At 36.7% G+C, this 14883-nt stretch overlaps 6 protein-coding genes across 6 annotated transcripts; 3 read left to right on the forward strand and 3 right to left on the reverse strand.

Annotated features, from left to right (window-relative positions):
- Positions 1–2148: 2148 nt before the first annotated feature.
- On the forward strand, positions 2149–5046 carry MELLADRAFT_45004 (aspartic peptidase A1; the record flags this gene model as incomplete). Its single annotated transcript, XM_007414719.1, has 4 exons — positions 2149–2880; positions 3161–3574; positions 3650–4039; positions 4110–5046. 4 exons carry the CDS (start codon positions 2622–2624, stop codon positions 4556–4558), a joined length of 1512 nt encoding a protein of 503 aa, XP_007414781.1.
- A 946-nt stretch (positions 5047–5992) lies between these two features.
- Positions 5993–6818, reverse strand: MELLADRAFT_110614 (uncharacterized protein; the record flags this gene model as incomplete). Its single annotated transcript, XM_007414730.1, has 4 exons — positions 5993–6059; positions 6155–6214; positions 6312–6489; positions 6572–6818. 4 exons carry the CDS (start codon positions 6816–6818, stop codon positions 5993–5995), a joined length of 552 nt encoding a protein of 183 aa, XP_007414792.1.
- A 198-nt stretch (positions 6819–7016) lies between these two features.
- Positions 7017–9956, forward strand: MELLADRAFT_78910 (uncharacterized protein; the record flags this gene model as incomplete). Its single annotated transcript, XM_007414720.1, has 8 exons — positions 7017–7113; positions 7202–7309; positions 7394–7481; positions 7550–7629; positions 7873–8193; positions 8292–8828; positions 8905–9500; positions 9598–9956. The coding sequence occupies 8 exons, from the start codon at positions 7024–7026 to the stop codon at positions 9854–9856; spliced, it is 2079 nt and encodes a 692-aa protein (XP_007414782.1).
- Positions 9957–10706: 750 nt separating this feature from the next.
- On the reverse strand, positions 10707–11507 carry MELLADRAFT_110616 (uncharacterized protein; the record flags this gene model as incomplete). Its single annotated transcript, XM_007414729.1, has 5 exons — positions 10707–10759; positions 10843–10935; positions 11039–11176; positions 11252–11417; positions 11493–11507. The coding sequence occupies 5 exons, from the start codon at positions 11505–11507 to the stop codon at positions 10707–10709; spliced, it is 465 nt and encodes a 154-aa protein (XP_007414791.1).
- A 775-nt stretch (positions 11508–12282) lies between these two features.
- MELLADRAFT_110617 (uncharacterized protein) lies at positions 12283–13365 on the forward strand (the record flags this gene model as incomplete). Its single annotated transcript, XM_007414721.1, has 4 exons — positions 12283–12331; positions 12616–12641; positions 12737–12916; positions 12997–13365. 4 exons carry the CDS (start codon positions 12283–12285, stop codon positions 13363–13365), a joined length of 624 nt encoding a protein of 207 aa, XP_007414783.1.
- A 426-nt stretch (positions 13366–13791) lies between these two features.
- On the reverse strand, positions 13792–14883 carry MELLADRAFT_91810 (uncharacterized protein; the record flags this gene model as incomplete). Its single annotated transcript, XM_007414728.1, has 6 exons — positions 13792–13906; positions 14015–14157; positions 14315–14421; positions 14483–14680; positions 14745–14775; positions 14839–14883. 6 exons carry the CDS (start codon positions 14881–14883, stop codon positions 13792–13794), a joined length of 639 nt encoding a protein of 212 aa, XP_007414790.1.

A 14883-nucleotide genomic window follows, 5' to 3' on the forward strand; every position in this document is an offset into this window, starting at 1 on the left:
TTAGCTCCTCTTGCTCATGTCATAAAAGAGATCAATGCTCACAAGTATCCAACTTTCTTGGCTGTGATGCCTGACTACCAATGAGTCTTTTTTGTCTTTCATAACTTCTTTCTAGTTTTCATCATCAACTTACATATATGTGATGGCTTGAATCATAGGCTTGGCACAACTCCAGCTATAAGGAGTTGAAAGTTTGTATCATGCCCATGATGAAGAAAATTGTACAGTATCAAGAAACTGCTCAGAAGAAAGCAGTGTATATATGTGCTACTATACTTGATCCTTGCCTCAACACCTATGCAGTCAAAGGTTCTACCATGAAGTCTCTCAGTTGAAGGCACAAAGATATAGTCAATTATTTCACAAACCAAGCCAGAAAGTTCATGCCTGCTTGTGTTCCTGATGTTGAAATTGTCAACCTCAAAAAGAAACTCTCAACCTTGATCAACCTCAACACTTCATCAAGTGCGGCAAAATGATTCCCATCAAGCACAAGGCCAAAAGGTATCTCACTGCTTCTCAAGAAGCTGAGCAAAGCAATATCCTTCATTACTGGAGTTTGAATCACCATCACTGTCCCAATCTAGCACATATGGGAAAATTAGCCATGCTTGCTGTGCCTGCCACTAGTGGTTCATCTGAAAGATGTTTCTCTGCCGCTTTAAGAAACATGAGCAACTATTGTGTGTCTTTGACTTTGGAAAATCTTAAGGCTCAAGTGTGTGTCAAAAGTTGTACCAAACATTTCTCTTAATTTTTAACTTTTTCTTTTCAATTAGATATATCAAGACTTTATATACTTATATGAATACCAGAAGATATATATGCTTTTTCTTGTCCTTCTCAAGTTAAAGTAATTAAAATTATGACTCAATGCTTGATCAAGTAGTAGATTAAGACACATGTTCTCAAAAGTTGTAGGCTTTTCTCATTATTTTTGAGGTACAAGTTACATTACAACTTTATACTTGATAAGTAGATACAGGTGAATCTGAAATATATGCCACTCCAATTTCTTTGCCTCATTCTGTGCCCAAAACTGAGCCTCCCTGACCCTCTTGAGTCAGGGTGTGCCTTTTTTATTTTTATTTTTTTAAAGTGCATTTTTGCTTTATTGCATTTTAAACTATCTGAACAGTTGATAGGATTGGACTAGTCTACTTAAGAAACGGTCATCTAATCAGCTACAACAAATAATACTTGTCTTTAGATCAGAAAAGGTGTGCCTTGCTCGGCCCTCCTCAATTTCTAAATGGCAACACAGCCTCCCAGGGCCGGCTACTGCCCCGCAGGGCCGGATCATAGCCCTGTTTGAGAGTCGACTGTAATTCACATTGGTCTTGATTGTTCAGTCACGTGGCAAAAGTCATTCACTTTATGAAAAGGCTACAGCCGTATTCATGATTGATTGATGAACACATGAAAAAACTTTTCAAATGTTTCGACAAAACTATTTGAATAATCCCAGCAAAAAACTGTGGTGATAATGATCTTTGCTGTTCCTGTGATCACAATTTGCTGTGATTATTCCAAAAGTTTTTCTTTCAAATGTTCATCAATCATGAAGAGGGCTGTACATTTTATGTTTTGTTATTTGTGTGAGTAGTGACGGTTTCTTGGTTTGAGATGTTGATAGAAAATAAGTAAATCAGTCAAATCAAAAAGCATGTCGGCTGAGCTCGAAAGTAGGTTTGGAAAGCTGTGCAATCTTTCGGTTATGATGATGACGAGCTTGGATCTTTGGTAAGCTACAGTTCAACTTTTCCAAAGAATCCAATTGAATTGATAACACATCCCAAATCACTCGGCAATCTTAGCTGCGTGAAGTGATTTGGTCAGACTTCAGCCAAGGATTTGATTTCTTAAAGACAAGGATGGTTAAGGAAGCACACAGCACTGAGCTGCATAAGTTGAATGAAATCCAAAGAAGATCAATAAGCTAAGCCAAAGAAGAGAATCGAATGAGTCATCTTGATGAAGTTGATGATTAAGGAAGTGAAGAAAGATCTTAAAATGGTAAACAGAACGCTCTTCTTGATAGTTTACCGATTTGATTGGGTTTGATTGGTAATGGTTCTCTTAGACCATTCATCTTGTTTTTTTTTTTTGGTTTTTCTATTTCTATTTCTGTTTCTGTTTCCATTTATGAATCGACCGATTCTCTTGAAATCCAGTTTAGTCTAGTTCAGCTCAGCTTAAAGATCAAGATATTCATCAAAACCGATTGTTAGCTTAGATTGTAGTTTGTGATTAGAAATTCACCATCTTTCCATCCATAAAAATTCAAGAAGGAAAGTTAGTCTAAAGATAATCGATCTGATTGTTAACTCAAACTAAAATATTAAACCAATCCATCAAAGGGCTTGATTTTCTTTACACAGATCAGATTCAAATTGGATGTTCAGCTAATCAAGTTTGAAAAAAATTAAAAACATTGAAATCAAAAAAAAAACATCATCAAGATACTATTTAAGGTTTTTACACTTTTGCTATTAACCAATTCAGTTTGTAATTTCGTTATATTTATCATTCAAATCACTTTGAAACACAATTACAAACACAATCAACCTTTAATCCTATCTATCTAATCATCTTCATCTTCATTTGTATTTCCATTGAAGATGAACTCATTCTTAATCTTCTTCACTTTAATCTCTTTCTCTTCATCTGATGCATTTCCAAATCAACCATCCACCAATCTTGAACCTCATTCTTCAATTCAAGTCGTCAGAAAACGTTCACATCAATATTCAAAAAGAGATCATCAAGCTGTTGAACTTTATGCAATCCGTCAAGCTGATGTTTTGTGTAATAAATATCATATGAGTCCTGGTGAAACTCATCCTACTGCTTCAAATCGCAAACGTGATTCAGCAATCGGTACGTACATTTATTTATTTTTGGTTCTCGATTGGATTTCTTCTGTGTAGATCAGTTTTGTCTTTTTTCTTTGGGATTTCAATTCAAAACTCTAATTGGATCCCAAAAATAAACTCAATTCAAACTTATCAATAACCAAAACTGATCTTCACTCCACACTTCTTCTTTCATCTCACTTTCTTCTCTCACCTTCTCATTTATGTACACAATCTCAATCCGAATCAAAATCAAAATCACAATCAAAATCAAAATCAAATCAACACTATCATTCTGAATTTAGTTCTCACCAACGGATACGCTGATTCTGAATATTACGGTGTGGTTCAAATCGGTAATCCACCTCAAAAATTCAATGTCATCCTCGATACCGGTTCATCCGATCTATGGATCACTGGCTCAGCTTCATCTTCTTCCTCATCTTCATCATCATCTTCATCATCTTCATCTGCTCGTAACATGGGTGGTATTGGAACTCCTGGAATGACGTCAACTACGAGCGGTGCAACTTACACTTCATCTGCCTCTAATACATTCAAAACAACCTCACAATCCTTTCAAATCACATATGGTTCTGGTTCTGCTGCTGGTTCAGTCGCTACTGAAACCATTTCTCAAGGATCTTATACAGTCACAAATCAAGCCTTTGCCATCGTTAGCAAAGCTTCTTCTGGACTTTTATCGGGTGACGTTTCTGGTCAGTCATTTCATCTTTTTTTTCTTCCCCTCAGATAAAGAACAAAACACTCATGGTGGCATCTACGTTTGATAGGTATCATGGGAATGGGTTTCACACCTCTGGCATCTACTGGTCAAGCTCCGTTTTGGAAATCAGCCAATATTCCTTCATTCGGATTTGGACTTTCTAGATTTGTGAACATCTCGTCTACAGAAGATACCGAACCAGGTGGAATCATGACTCTCGGTGGTCCCAACACTACACTTTTTACTGGATCGATCAATTATGTACCACTCAAAGCTCAAACTTATTGGTTAATCGCTCTGGATTCGGTTGCTATCAATGGCATCACCGTTTCGAATTCTCAATCTAATGCAGTGGCGATTGATACCGGTACCTCTCTTATTGGTGCTCCTACAGCTGTTGTACAGAGTATTTACGCTAATATCTCGGGTTCAACGCCGGCTACTGGATCATACCAGGGTGAGTTGGCTTTTCTTCGTTTGTGGATCTTACCGTTTCGCTAACTTTGCTGCTTTTCACTTCATGATAGGTTACTATCAATTTCCATGCTCGGCAGCTCCTTCCTTATCATTAACCTTTGGTGGTATCGCATATCCCATTGCACCCGATGATTTCAACGTAGGCACAGTTGATGAGAATGGTAAGATGTGTTTAGGAGCGATCTTTGCAGTCGAACCAGCTACAACCGGATCTACTACCAATACACCAGCTTGGATCATTGGTGATAGTTTCTTAAAGAATGTGTATACAGTCTTTAGAGCATCACCTGAACCTGCAGCCGTTGGATTTGCTACACCTGCAGCTGGCTATCAATCTTTACTTAGAAGTTCGGGTGAAGCTAGTGGTGCGAATCTTGGAAGTGGATCTGGAACTGTGACTAATGCTAAATCTAGTGGTCATATCCTTAGAGCTGGTCAATCTAGTTGGTTAGGTTTAGGTGGATTGATGTTGGTGATCTTATTCATTAACTTGGTGTGAAGAAGTTGAAGAGGATCAAGGACAATTGGAATTTCATGATCATTTGTGGTTTTATTTTTCGAGAAACTTTTTTTTCTTATTTCAATGAATTTTTATTTTTGATGATTACATTTTAATATCGTTCTTCTTTTTTCTTCTTCTTCTTTATGATCATGTTACATGTATATTGTGCTTTCAATTGAAAGAAAATCTTGATTCTTATTACATTATTTTTTTTTACTATCAAACACAAAAAAACAAGAAATTGACATTTATCTTTTTCCTTCATCATTTTTTTGTATTTTTTTTATCTCAAGGAAAGGGTGATTGAAGATCATAAAAGATTTTTTTGTTTGTAGCTTATTTTTATTTTTTTCTTCTTTATTAATTGGTGTATGATATTAGTTAGATTTTTTTATTTTATAAGCAAGAAAACGGTTTTGATTTTGAGAAAGATTATGAATTTATTGAATGGATTTCATGAGTTGATCATTGAAAAGTGATACTTTTACCTAACAATTTACCGTCAGACTCGATTTGTTCATTCAAGGTGTTGCTTCATTCTAGTGAATGTTTTTGATTGTCATCAAACCAAATAGGTGTCATCAGTCATCTCAATCGTACTCGGTCATGATTGTGAAGATCTTAATCACACTATGTACACATGCATATATGAATCATGATAAGAAATGGTTGTTGGAACTGCCCAATCAAGCTCACCACAGTTCCACCTCGTATCAAACTTCCGATCAGGATCTATCTTTGTGTGGCAATTCACCAAGCGTAACAAAGTCCCAGCCTGTTAAGGATTTACACCTCATCTGGTGCTCGGAATCCGATCAGCTGTCTTCTTCGTCGAGTCTCTTGAAGATATACATTTCAAGATGACATCCTCTATTCTCACAACCGAATCACGACCTCAAACATCTCCTTTAGGTCTTATAGATTTACCTATTGAGATATTTGACAAGATACTAGAAACACTTGATCAAGAGGCTAAGTATGAAGATAAAGAAATTGAGGAAAAACGGAAAGCATTCACGATGATTTCTTCAAAAGGTAAAATATGCCTGCTTATGACTCTTTGTGAAAAACTGTAAGCTTTGATATACTACTGTAAAAGTACTTATTTCTTGTGGTGGTGATTGAACACTATTTTCTGTTTTTTTAGATGGAAGGTATGATCAAAGAGACTCAATCTTTTTGAATTGCAATTTGTTTGGATCTTTTAACTTGTTGATAATTTTTCTTTATCGATAAAAATGATCATGATTGAAATTTCTTTAGGTTTGATTCATTGATAGAAGGGTATGAATTTGATAAATTCCAAAAAAATAAAATGACAAGAATTACACACAAATCATTCTATATCCTATTGAATCAAACATAACTTCAAAAACGATTATACTGTATGATTTCAACAAGTGATATTTTTTTTCTTCTTATAAATCAAACTTAAAGTGTAATCCTACCACCTGGTTTACCACGAAGTCTTTTTCCATTCTGTACCCTAGGACCCCAACTAAACCACCCCCAAACCACCCCAAAAAAAAGTAATCAATCAGTATGTTGGACGAACAAATCGTACTGGATTTAAGCAAATTTAAACCAATTTACCCTCTAATAACTTTCTTTTTCTTAAGTTTCACTGCAAATTCCTTTGGATCTTTACCATGTCTAAAAAATACCCAACGGTCATCCAAAACATCCAAAACATCAAAACAAGATCAACTTTGAAATTTGAAATAAAATTAAATCAAGTAATAAAATTCACCTGAATAATTCCATAGCCCAAAGTAAATATCTTCTTTCTTTTGGATTGATTGATTTTGATTTCAATAAAGTTCCATTAGATTCAAAGAACTGATTCCATGAATCAAATTTACTTTTAAGATCTAAAAGGTTCGGACGTTTTAAAGAAGATAAAAACTTTTCAACCGTTTCAATTGAATCTATCACCGAAACAAAAAAAGATCAAAAAATCAATTAGAATCGGGTTTTGATGATGGGTTTTGAAAAACTTTTAAAACAAACGATGTGGGTTTGGGATCCTTTCTGGTGCTGGTTTATTGATGAATGGTTTAAATTTAATTAAACTTTGTGATTGTGATTGTGGTTGGTTTGATATATGATTCTTGATGGAGATTTGATTTGGAATTGAAGTTGAAGTTGAAGTAAGTTGAGATGAAGGAATAGAACTATGAAATTGATTTTTGAATTGGTTTGATGAATGAGAGATTGATTTGATGAATGGATTTAGTTTTTTGATTTGATTGATCATCTTGTTTTGATTGGTTGCAGTTTGATGAAGCTTATGGCAGAAAGAACACTTGGATAAAACTCGACAGTCGGATAGAGCCGGTACTGAGGTGTCTTTGATCCGATCAGACTCGGGTATTTCCAGTGACGATCGATGCCATCACATTCAAGTCTCAGCCAATCCACCACAATATCAACTTCATCAATCCAAACCACAACAGCACAACATGGATCTCCTCAAAGCCATTCAAAACTACATCAACAAGATGATCACCGAATCAACTGGTATCAAAGTTCTCTTACTAGATCCAGATACAGTAATGGCTTCATCAATTCTAAACTAATAATCTGAAATCCAAAACAGAAAAAAAACTAATCACTTGAAATCTTTCTTTATTTACTTAGACAGCTATCATCTCACTTGCTGCTACTCAATCTAATTTATTAGAACATGAAATTTATTTAACTGATTCGATTACCAATCCAACTCGAGATCGAATGTCTCATTTAAAAGTTGAGTTCCTTTAAATCTAAATCTAAATCCTCTTCTAAGATTTTGGGAAACTAACTAACGAAACCTTTGATAAAATTCTATAGTGTATTTGTTTCTTACGTCCTACGCCAGAAAGTCTTGCAGCAATGGAAGAAGAATTAAGGAATCCTCGATATAAAGAATATTGGTTGTGTGAATCTGATTGAATGTTTTATCATCAATATATTCGTGTACTTATCATTATGTGTTTTGTTGTTTAGATTTTAGCAATATTTTGAAGAAATCGGATATCGAAATGTTGGCGGAGGCAGATGAACATGAGGTAGTTAGGGAAATTCAGGTCAGTTTCGCATTCTATGTATTATCATTTCTCGTGATTTTCAATTTCTCTACGTACACCAAAGTCTTCAGAGTTGGGTATATGATCATTAATATATAACCATCAAAACAAACTCATCTCACTCTATCACCTCTAAATCTTTTTTGGTATATGTATCTCATGAAGATCTATACTCAACTTGGACGATTTTCCTCTCTGACTAAATTATGAGAGAGTGATTCGTGATTAACACCGTTCTTCTAGGAATTCTTCGCTGATTACGCTCCAATTACAACATCTCATTTTTCATTAAACGTCCAACCTTTCGACTTGAACACATCCTCATCATCATCAATCCCAACCGTCACCTCATTATCAGCTCTTGTTTCATCTACATCTAAGAAGACGAGTACGAGATCGTTACCGATTTATGGTGAGACGACTTCTATGTGGAATTCGTCGACGAGAGCTTTAGAACGTCATGTGGAATGTCTTAGTGCACTCTTACTGAGTCTTAAGAAAAAACCTTTGATTCGATACCCACGTACGAGTCAGATGGCTAAAAAGTTGGGACAAGAATTGATGGTAAGATTATTTGATGTAGATCATTTGCCTTTTGGTTCAAGTGACAGATGAAAACTTACTTGATCGGATCACTCTTTCGTGTACCAAAACAAAAACAGTATCAAATCCAAACCGAAAATCAACTGTTTGACTTCAGATTAACGTACCCATCACCAGTCCTGTTAATCCTAGATCGAAAGAACGATCCAATAACCCCTTTACTAACTCAATGGACCTATCAAGCCATGGTGCACGAAGTTTTAGGTATCAAGAACGGAAGAGTAGATCTTTCATCCACACCCGAGATCCGACCGGAATTAAAAGAAATCGTTTTAAGTTCAGAACAAGATCCATTCTTTTCCAAAAACATTTATGCGAATTTTGGAGATTTAGGTGCATCTGTTAAATCATATGTTTCAGAATATCAAACCAAGACAGTTAGTTCTAAATTAGTGGCTGGTAAGATTGATACGGTTCAAGATATGAAAAGGTTCTTAGAAGAGTATCCTGAACATCGAAAGTTGAGTGGGAATGTCACTAAACATGTGAGTTTGGTAGGTGAATTGAGTAGATTGGTGGGTGAACGAAAACTTTTGGAAGTTAGTGAACTTGAACAAAGTTTGGCGGCTAATGAAAGTCATGGTTCAGATTTAAAAGTAAGTCAGTTTTGTTTACCTCAAGTCAAGATGAGGGATGAGATCTTAAACTAACCACGAGACTCTCATGATATAGAATGTTAGAGAAATGATTTCTTCACCAGAGATTGAAGCAGAGGCGAAGATCCGTTTAGCAGTGCTTTATGCCTTACGGTATCAAAAGTTTAGTGGGAATGCGATTGTAGGAATCGTAGATTTATTACAACAAAACGGAATACCTGAAAAAGATGCTAGATTAGTTTATGTGATCTTACATTTTGCAGGATCGGATGAAAGACAAGACGATTTGTTTGCGAATTCGAATTTCTTTAGTAGAGGGAAATCAGCACTAAAAGGACTCAAAGGAGTCGAAAATGTTTATACACAACATACACCACCATTAGTAGAAACGATTGAACAATTACTTAAAGGACGCTTGAAAGAGAATGGATATCCTTTCTTGGAAGGACAACAATCTTCAATTCAAACCGCGGGGAACGGATCGGTTCAATTGATGAGACCTACTGAAGTGATTGTCTTTGTGATTGGTGGAACGACTTATGAAGAAGCTAGAAGTATTGCACTTTTGAATGAAAGGTTGACGAGTGGTCAAGGTTTCACTGGACCTGGTCTACAACCTCAATTAGGAGCTAGAGTCATCTTGGGTGGAACGTTTGTTCATAATTCAAAATCGTATGTTTATCTTTTCTTTTTCAAAAAACTTGTTTGGATAGAGGAAATCTAAGGTGGTGTTTTTTTTCCCGTCGCATTTGTTTATTCATGGGTTTAGATTTTTAAATCTTTTAAGAGATTTATCAAATCGATATCCTAACTTTAATGAACCTAATCATCAATTAATCAATTTAAATTCAAATCATCCAATCACAGGAAATTCAAGTTTATTATCAGGAGTAGGAGCAGGAGTAGGAAATCCATCGAATTCATTACCGATCAGTACTAATGCATTAGAAGAGATTGGTGATGCAGCGGTGGATGGAGTGATGAATTTGATTGGTAGGGTTAGGAAAGGTGTAGTGGGTGGGATTTGATGAATTGATTGGTTTTTTAAAGTTGTACATCCGATTGAATTCTTCCTTTTAATGTTTGTATGAAGTTTGTATGAAGTTTTGAGGTTTTGATTGGGTTTTTTTGAAAGGTTGGATAAAAAAGTGAGATGGGTTGTTTTGTGAATCTATTCCGGCTTGAACAAGTCAAGTGGGCATCGAGTAAATTATTTTTGAATATGAACAGTATCCTAGACAGTCAGTCAGTCACACGGTTCGGGTTTATTTGACAAGTCAAAGTTTTAAAATCCTGAATGGATTCTTTACTGATCGATCACAAATTAATCAGAAGATCATCTGTCCACCATGAGATATGTACAAAAAATGATTCGCTTCAGGTTTCTTCTATATGATTGCAATCAGGATCCAGACCCAACTTCAAACAACGACATCTCTTGCTCAAAACCAATCCAATGAAAAAGGTGATATGATATGATGATAGGATACATATGGACCATGATGTTTGTTCATGTGCAGGTCAAAGTAAAACCTTTTGAGCTATAAATGAGCTAAAGATCACATCACTTCAAATGTATCCACCACATTCTCAAAATGAAATGATTGCAGGTTTGATTTTGAAGACTGTGAAAAGATTCTATCCGCAAAAGATTGCTTTCTTTGTGTTGATGCATTATGATTACAATGAGAATCTTGAATTTACAAAATGAAGAGATGCACTGATCCGGTTTTTGAGTACAATTTTTTGGTATATCAAAACTTGATCTAGTATGAAGGTATCAAGACGTGTTGAAGTAGATATTTTTGAATTGGTTTGAATTAGAATCAAAGTTTTTCATTCAAGTTTTGATTGATTGATTTTATTTTTTGAAAAAGTTCAAATTTCAATGTTCAGGATTGTTTCATGACGAGTTTGAATTTCTTTTGGATCTAATTTAAAATAATTCAAGAAAAAAATGGTAAAAATCAGTTCTTTTATATAAGTTTTAATAAAATGTTAAATAAACATTTACCAGTTAAAGTTGATGAAGAAATATTAGTTGAATGTTGAAGAACTAATTCTCTATCAAATCGAATAGCAGCTTCTTGAGTTTTCCGCATCGTACCTTTTTTTGTTTTATGAAGATTACATGGGATTAATTCAATTCCGATCAAGTAAAATTCATTGATAAGAAACGTTTGAAGATCGGAGTGATGGATTTGACATACCTGATACATTGATAGATTGAAAAATCACATCATGACCTTTGATTTGACGAATTAACATTAAAGCTACTCTAACAATCGAAATCGAATCTCTTGAACAACGTAAGATAAGTAAAGAAGTGATAGGAGAATAATATTTGACTATTGCAGAAAAAACCCGAAGCATTAGTATACAAAGTTCAGATTGATAAGCAGATGTGAGTTTGGATGACATACTATTTAAAGAAGCAGTAGATTGACCCAAGTTAAGCTCACCAAAGTGTTGAAGAATTGAATGTCTAATAGATTCTAAGATTTCTTTTGAATTTAAATTGATAAGTTCATCGGTTTGAAGATTAATCAGATTAGGATTGAACATTAAATTGATTAAAACATATCGATTCTATATTCAAAAAAGAACCATTCATTAGTTTCATGGTATCGTCTTTCTTTCTTTCTTTATTGATTTGTTACTTACTTTGAATCTCACCATCTTGGATTGACTCTCATCTTATTGGAAACTCTAAGGGTTCTCTTGGATAAATTCAATTCAAGAATGTCACCAACATCTGTTCATGGAGTGTCACAGTCTCAGTACAGATGTCACAGTGCACACCTCTTTTTGCTTTACAGTTGTCCGTTTCACTCGGAAAGTCGGAGTCGCAAGTTCCAAAAAGTGAAGTTCCTGCAAACCCTCAAGAGCCAACACCAAACCAGACCTTGTCAATTGCATCAATCAAAAAAGGAAAGATCTCAAAGTATTTAGACACACACTTGAGTTTTGACTAGGTTTTAGTATTCTGAAAAGTACAACTAAAATTCAGATAGAATCTTCAGTTCTGACTGCCTACTTGGCTCAGCTCTTCAAAATGTCAGCTCAGAGCTAATTCAGCTATATAAAAACCCCCATGGCCTTCCGTGCATGAGAATTGCTAAGGGTGTGATCCAACACAAAGGCAATGGACACAGGGAGAGGAAATCACCAGATCTGTCAATTTCTTTGTCTTGATTGCCACCATAAAACTTCAAAGGTTGTTTTGGATAACTAAATTAGATCATCATTCATAAAAGAGATCTAGTTGAATATTCTATGAATGTCTCATCTGAACTCAGCTGAAAGGAAGAGTGGCTTAGTTAGGCTTACATCTGAAGTTGAACACAAGTCTTCAAAATTCCACGTGCCAAATTGTGTATAGACGAACTGGTGGAATCCATTAGGTATCAAAAGCGAGGATGTATGTTAAAAGAGTGAAAGCCCCGCTCACCTTATGCTGGTACACCCAGTCCAAGCTGAGAAGCCTTATCCGACTCAGCTAGGTAAGTGAATGAAGGGTTTTCAGGACGCCGATTACAGAGCAGAGTCGTGGGGGGATTTGCATCGACAATGGAATTCTCGTTGAGCGCTAACTGAGGTCCGTTGTTGATGAGGAAGACTTCAGTGACCTCAAAGGGAGATGGGTGCCTTTCAGGTCGTCTGAGCCTTTGAGTCTCTATTCACCTCCCCTCGAGCCTTTAAGTTGATGATCCAGTGCGCTCTTCCCATCCCCAATAACAACATACTCGCTTCTATTCATACCAACTTTACCTCATCGATTTTGCAGTATTTGCCCGGCGCATCAACCCGCAAGTTATCTGATTATTGTAGGAGCTTCTATTGTTTATACTGCTACTTTTGATTGTCATCTACCCCATCTGACTTGATTTCTCTTTCAAAAATTTTAGAAGATGAGTCGACGCTTTCATTGTAGCACAACTCCAGGTCGTGGAAAGCTATACAATGAGCTCAAAACACTCGGAATAAATATCATCAATACCTCTTCGCGAGAAAATACCACGCGGGATGCTCAGAACCTTCAACTTCGAAGAGTGATTTTAACTAGAAGAGCGCATAAAAACTCTCAGGTGAGTTGACAAAAAGATCTGATCAAAGTTGAATCCATGGAAAGAGTCAACTAAGCTTTGATTTTGACTAATCTACGCAGACGACAACTTTACCTTCGCCTGGTTCTATCGGCCCACTCAGCACGCCAATCGGACCTGTCCAGGATCAGATGTTGGGATGTAACACACCTAAGAAAATGATCGCAACTTATGATTTCCGCACTCAACAGGGAGGAAGAAAACGACGAGATTCAATTGAATCACCCACAATCCTTCTGACCGAACCTATCACGGACGCTAAACGTCGTAGATCTGCTCAGCCTCACGCTCAATCCCGACGTTATTCAGAAAGATTAGCACACAAACGTCATAGTCATCTGGCTCATTCTGAAGTTCCTTTACGCAAATCACTTCTTTCTTCAAATATCAAGAAACATGTTTCATTTGAGTCTAGACTTTTGCAAGATTGAGATGATATTGAAAACTGGTCGAGTTTTGGATTGAGTGTAATGGCTATATATGAATATTTTAGTTGATTAGAAACCCATCATGTCACATTGCTTCTTACCGACGTACCTGGGTTTACGTCTATGTTATGTAATCTGAAGGTTAAAGATACCACAATGTCTTCAGTTTCCTTTCATCCTAGATGTGGATGTCTGATATTGGTTTACTGAGTTATCTGATCCAAATTGCTGTGTATAGTCTGGCACGAATTTGGTGTTCCTTCTTGCTCCTAGATCAGCTGACCGTTATTTTTGATTTCAGTCATGGTGTGTCTAACTTGCCTGGAGGGATATCGAAAATATGCTTCCTGTGCGAGTAGCCGATATCCCTGAAAGGTATATCAAATTGGAGGACTGATAGACCTGAAGTTGAATAGAGTTTCATACAATTTAGTCGTGAGAGTAATTTAATTGCCATCTGCAATCACAGATCTTGTGCGTTTGAGCAGGATCGAGACGAGTTAATTGAAATGAATCCCAGCTATCGCGTGTTTTAGCAGAGTATCTGATGGGGAACAGCGTATGGTGGCATAAATACAGCTGTGAGGAGGGATGCGCGCATGGGACATGAAGTGCGGCGAACTAGCAAAGCACCTGTCGAACTACGACTCACTCTGGCATTGCCAGTGAGAAATCTAATCTTGGTTGATGTGCCCACATAGGCACACAAGGAAAACACATGGGTCGCGGTGTGCTAGGGTTGAAAATGGCAAATGGCTGCAGCCTAAGGGTGAGAGAGGCCCTGAAGGAGAATTTCTATAGAGGTACATTAGGCTTGACGGAGAGAGAGAAGGGAGTGAGTCAGAGGCCGAGATAAGGATTGGTGTTTGTCCTTTGCAGTTTGCGCAAAAGCTGTTGGAAAGAGAGTATTATTAATAGAGGAGAGTGATGAATAGTGATGAGAAATGCTGACCTCGTAAGCCCCGGCGGCGTACTCTTTTAGAAAGGCGCCCAAGAGAAGAGCGGTGGTGATGATGATAAATCCAATGACGATGGTGGCGTCTTTTGCAGAATCCCTTTCTGGAGGATGAAGGAAGATTCAGCAAAGGATGAAATGAAAGTCAAGAGAGAGACCACTAACGAAAGCACTTTGTTCTGACATCGCCCTCATCCCCAGTTCCTGTATCAGGATTTGTGTTACCGAGTTGAGCATTCTGACAGATGGCGAGTTTCTGATCGAGACAGAATTGTTTTGTACAAGTCAAGCAAGGTTTTGCTATATCCTTTGGGCGATAAAGTGGGACGATGGTGTAGTTTGAGAAACACATGCATTTACAAACTTGATGAGGGTAGTCAGGATGTATAAGAGCAGCGAGGGAGATGGTTATTGAGAGGATACATACAAGAGATGTCTGCGATGATGGGAGAGATGAGCTGATGGAACCAGTTTTAGTATATGAGATCTAGGTTTTTTGGGCTCGATCGAAGGGCGCGCACCAAGATTGTGGCTAGGAGAGCGAGCTGGAAAGACATGAGGTTCAT

This window comes from Melampsora larici-populina (genome assembly GCF_000204055.1).
Source record: "Melampsora larici-populina 98AG31 unplaced genomic scaffold MELLAscaffold_45, whole genome shotgun sequence".
Classification (NCBI taxonomy): domain Eukaryota; kingdom Fungi; phylum Basidiomycota; class Pucciniomycetes; order Pucciniales; family Melampsoraceae; genus Melampsora; species Melampsora laricis-populina.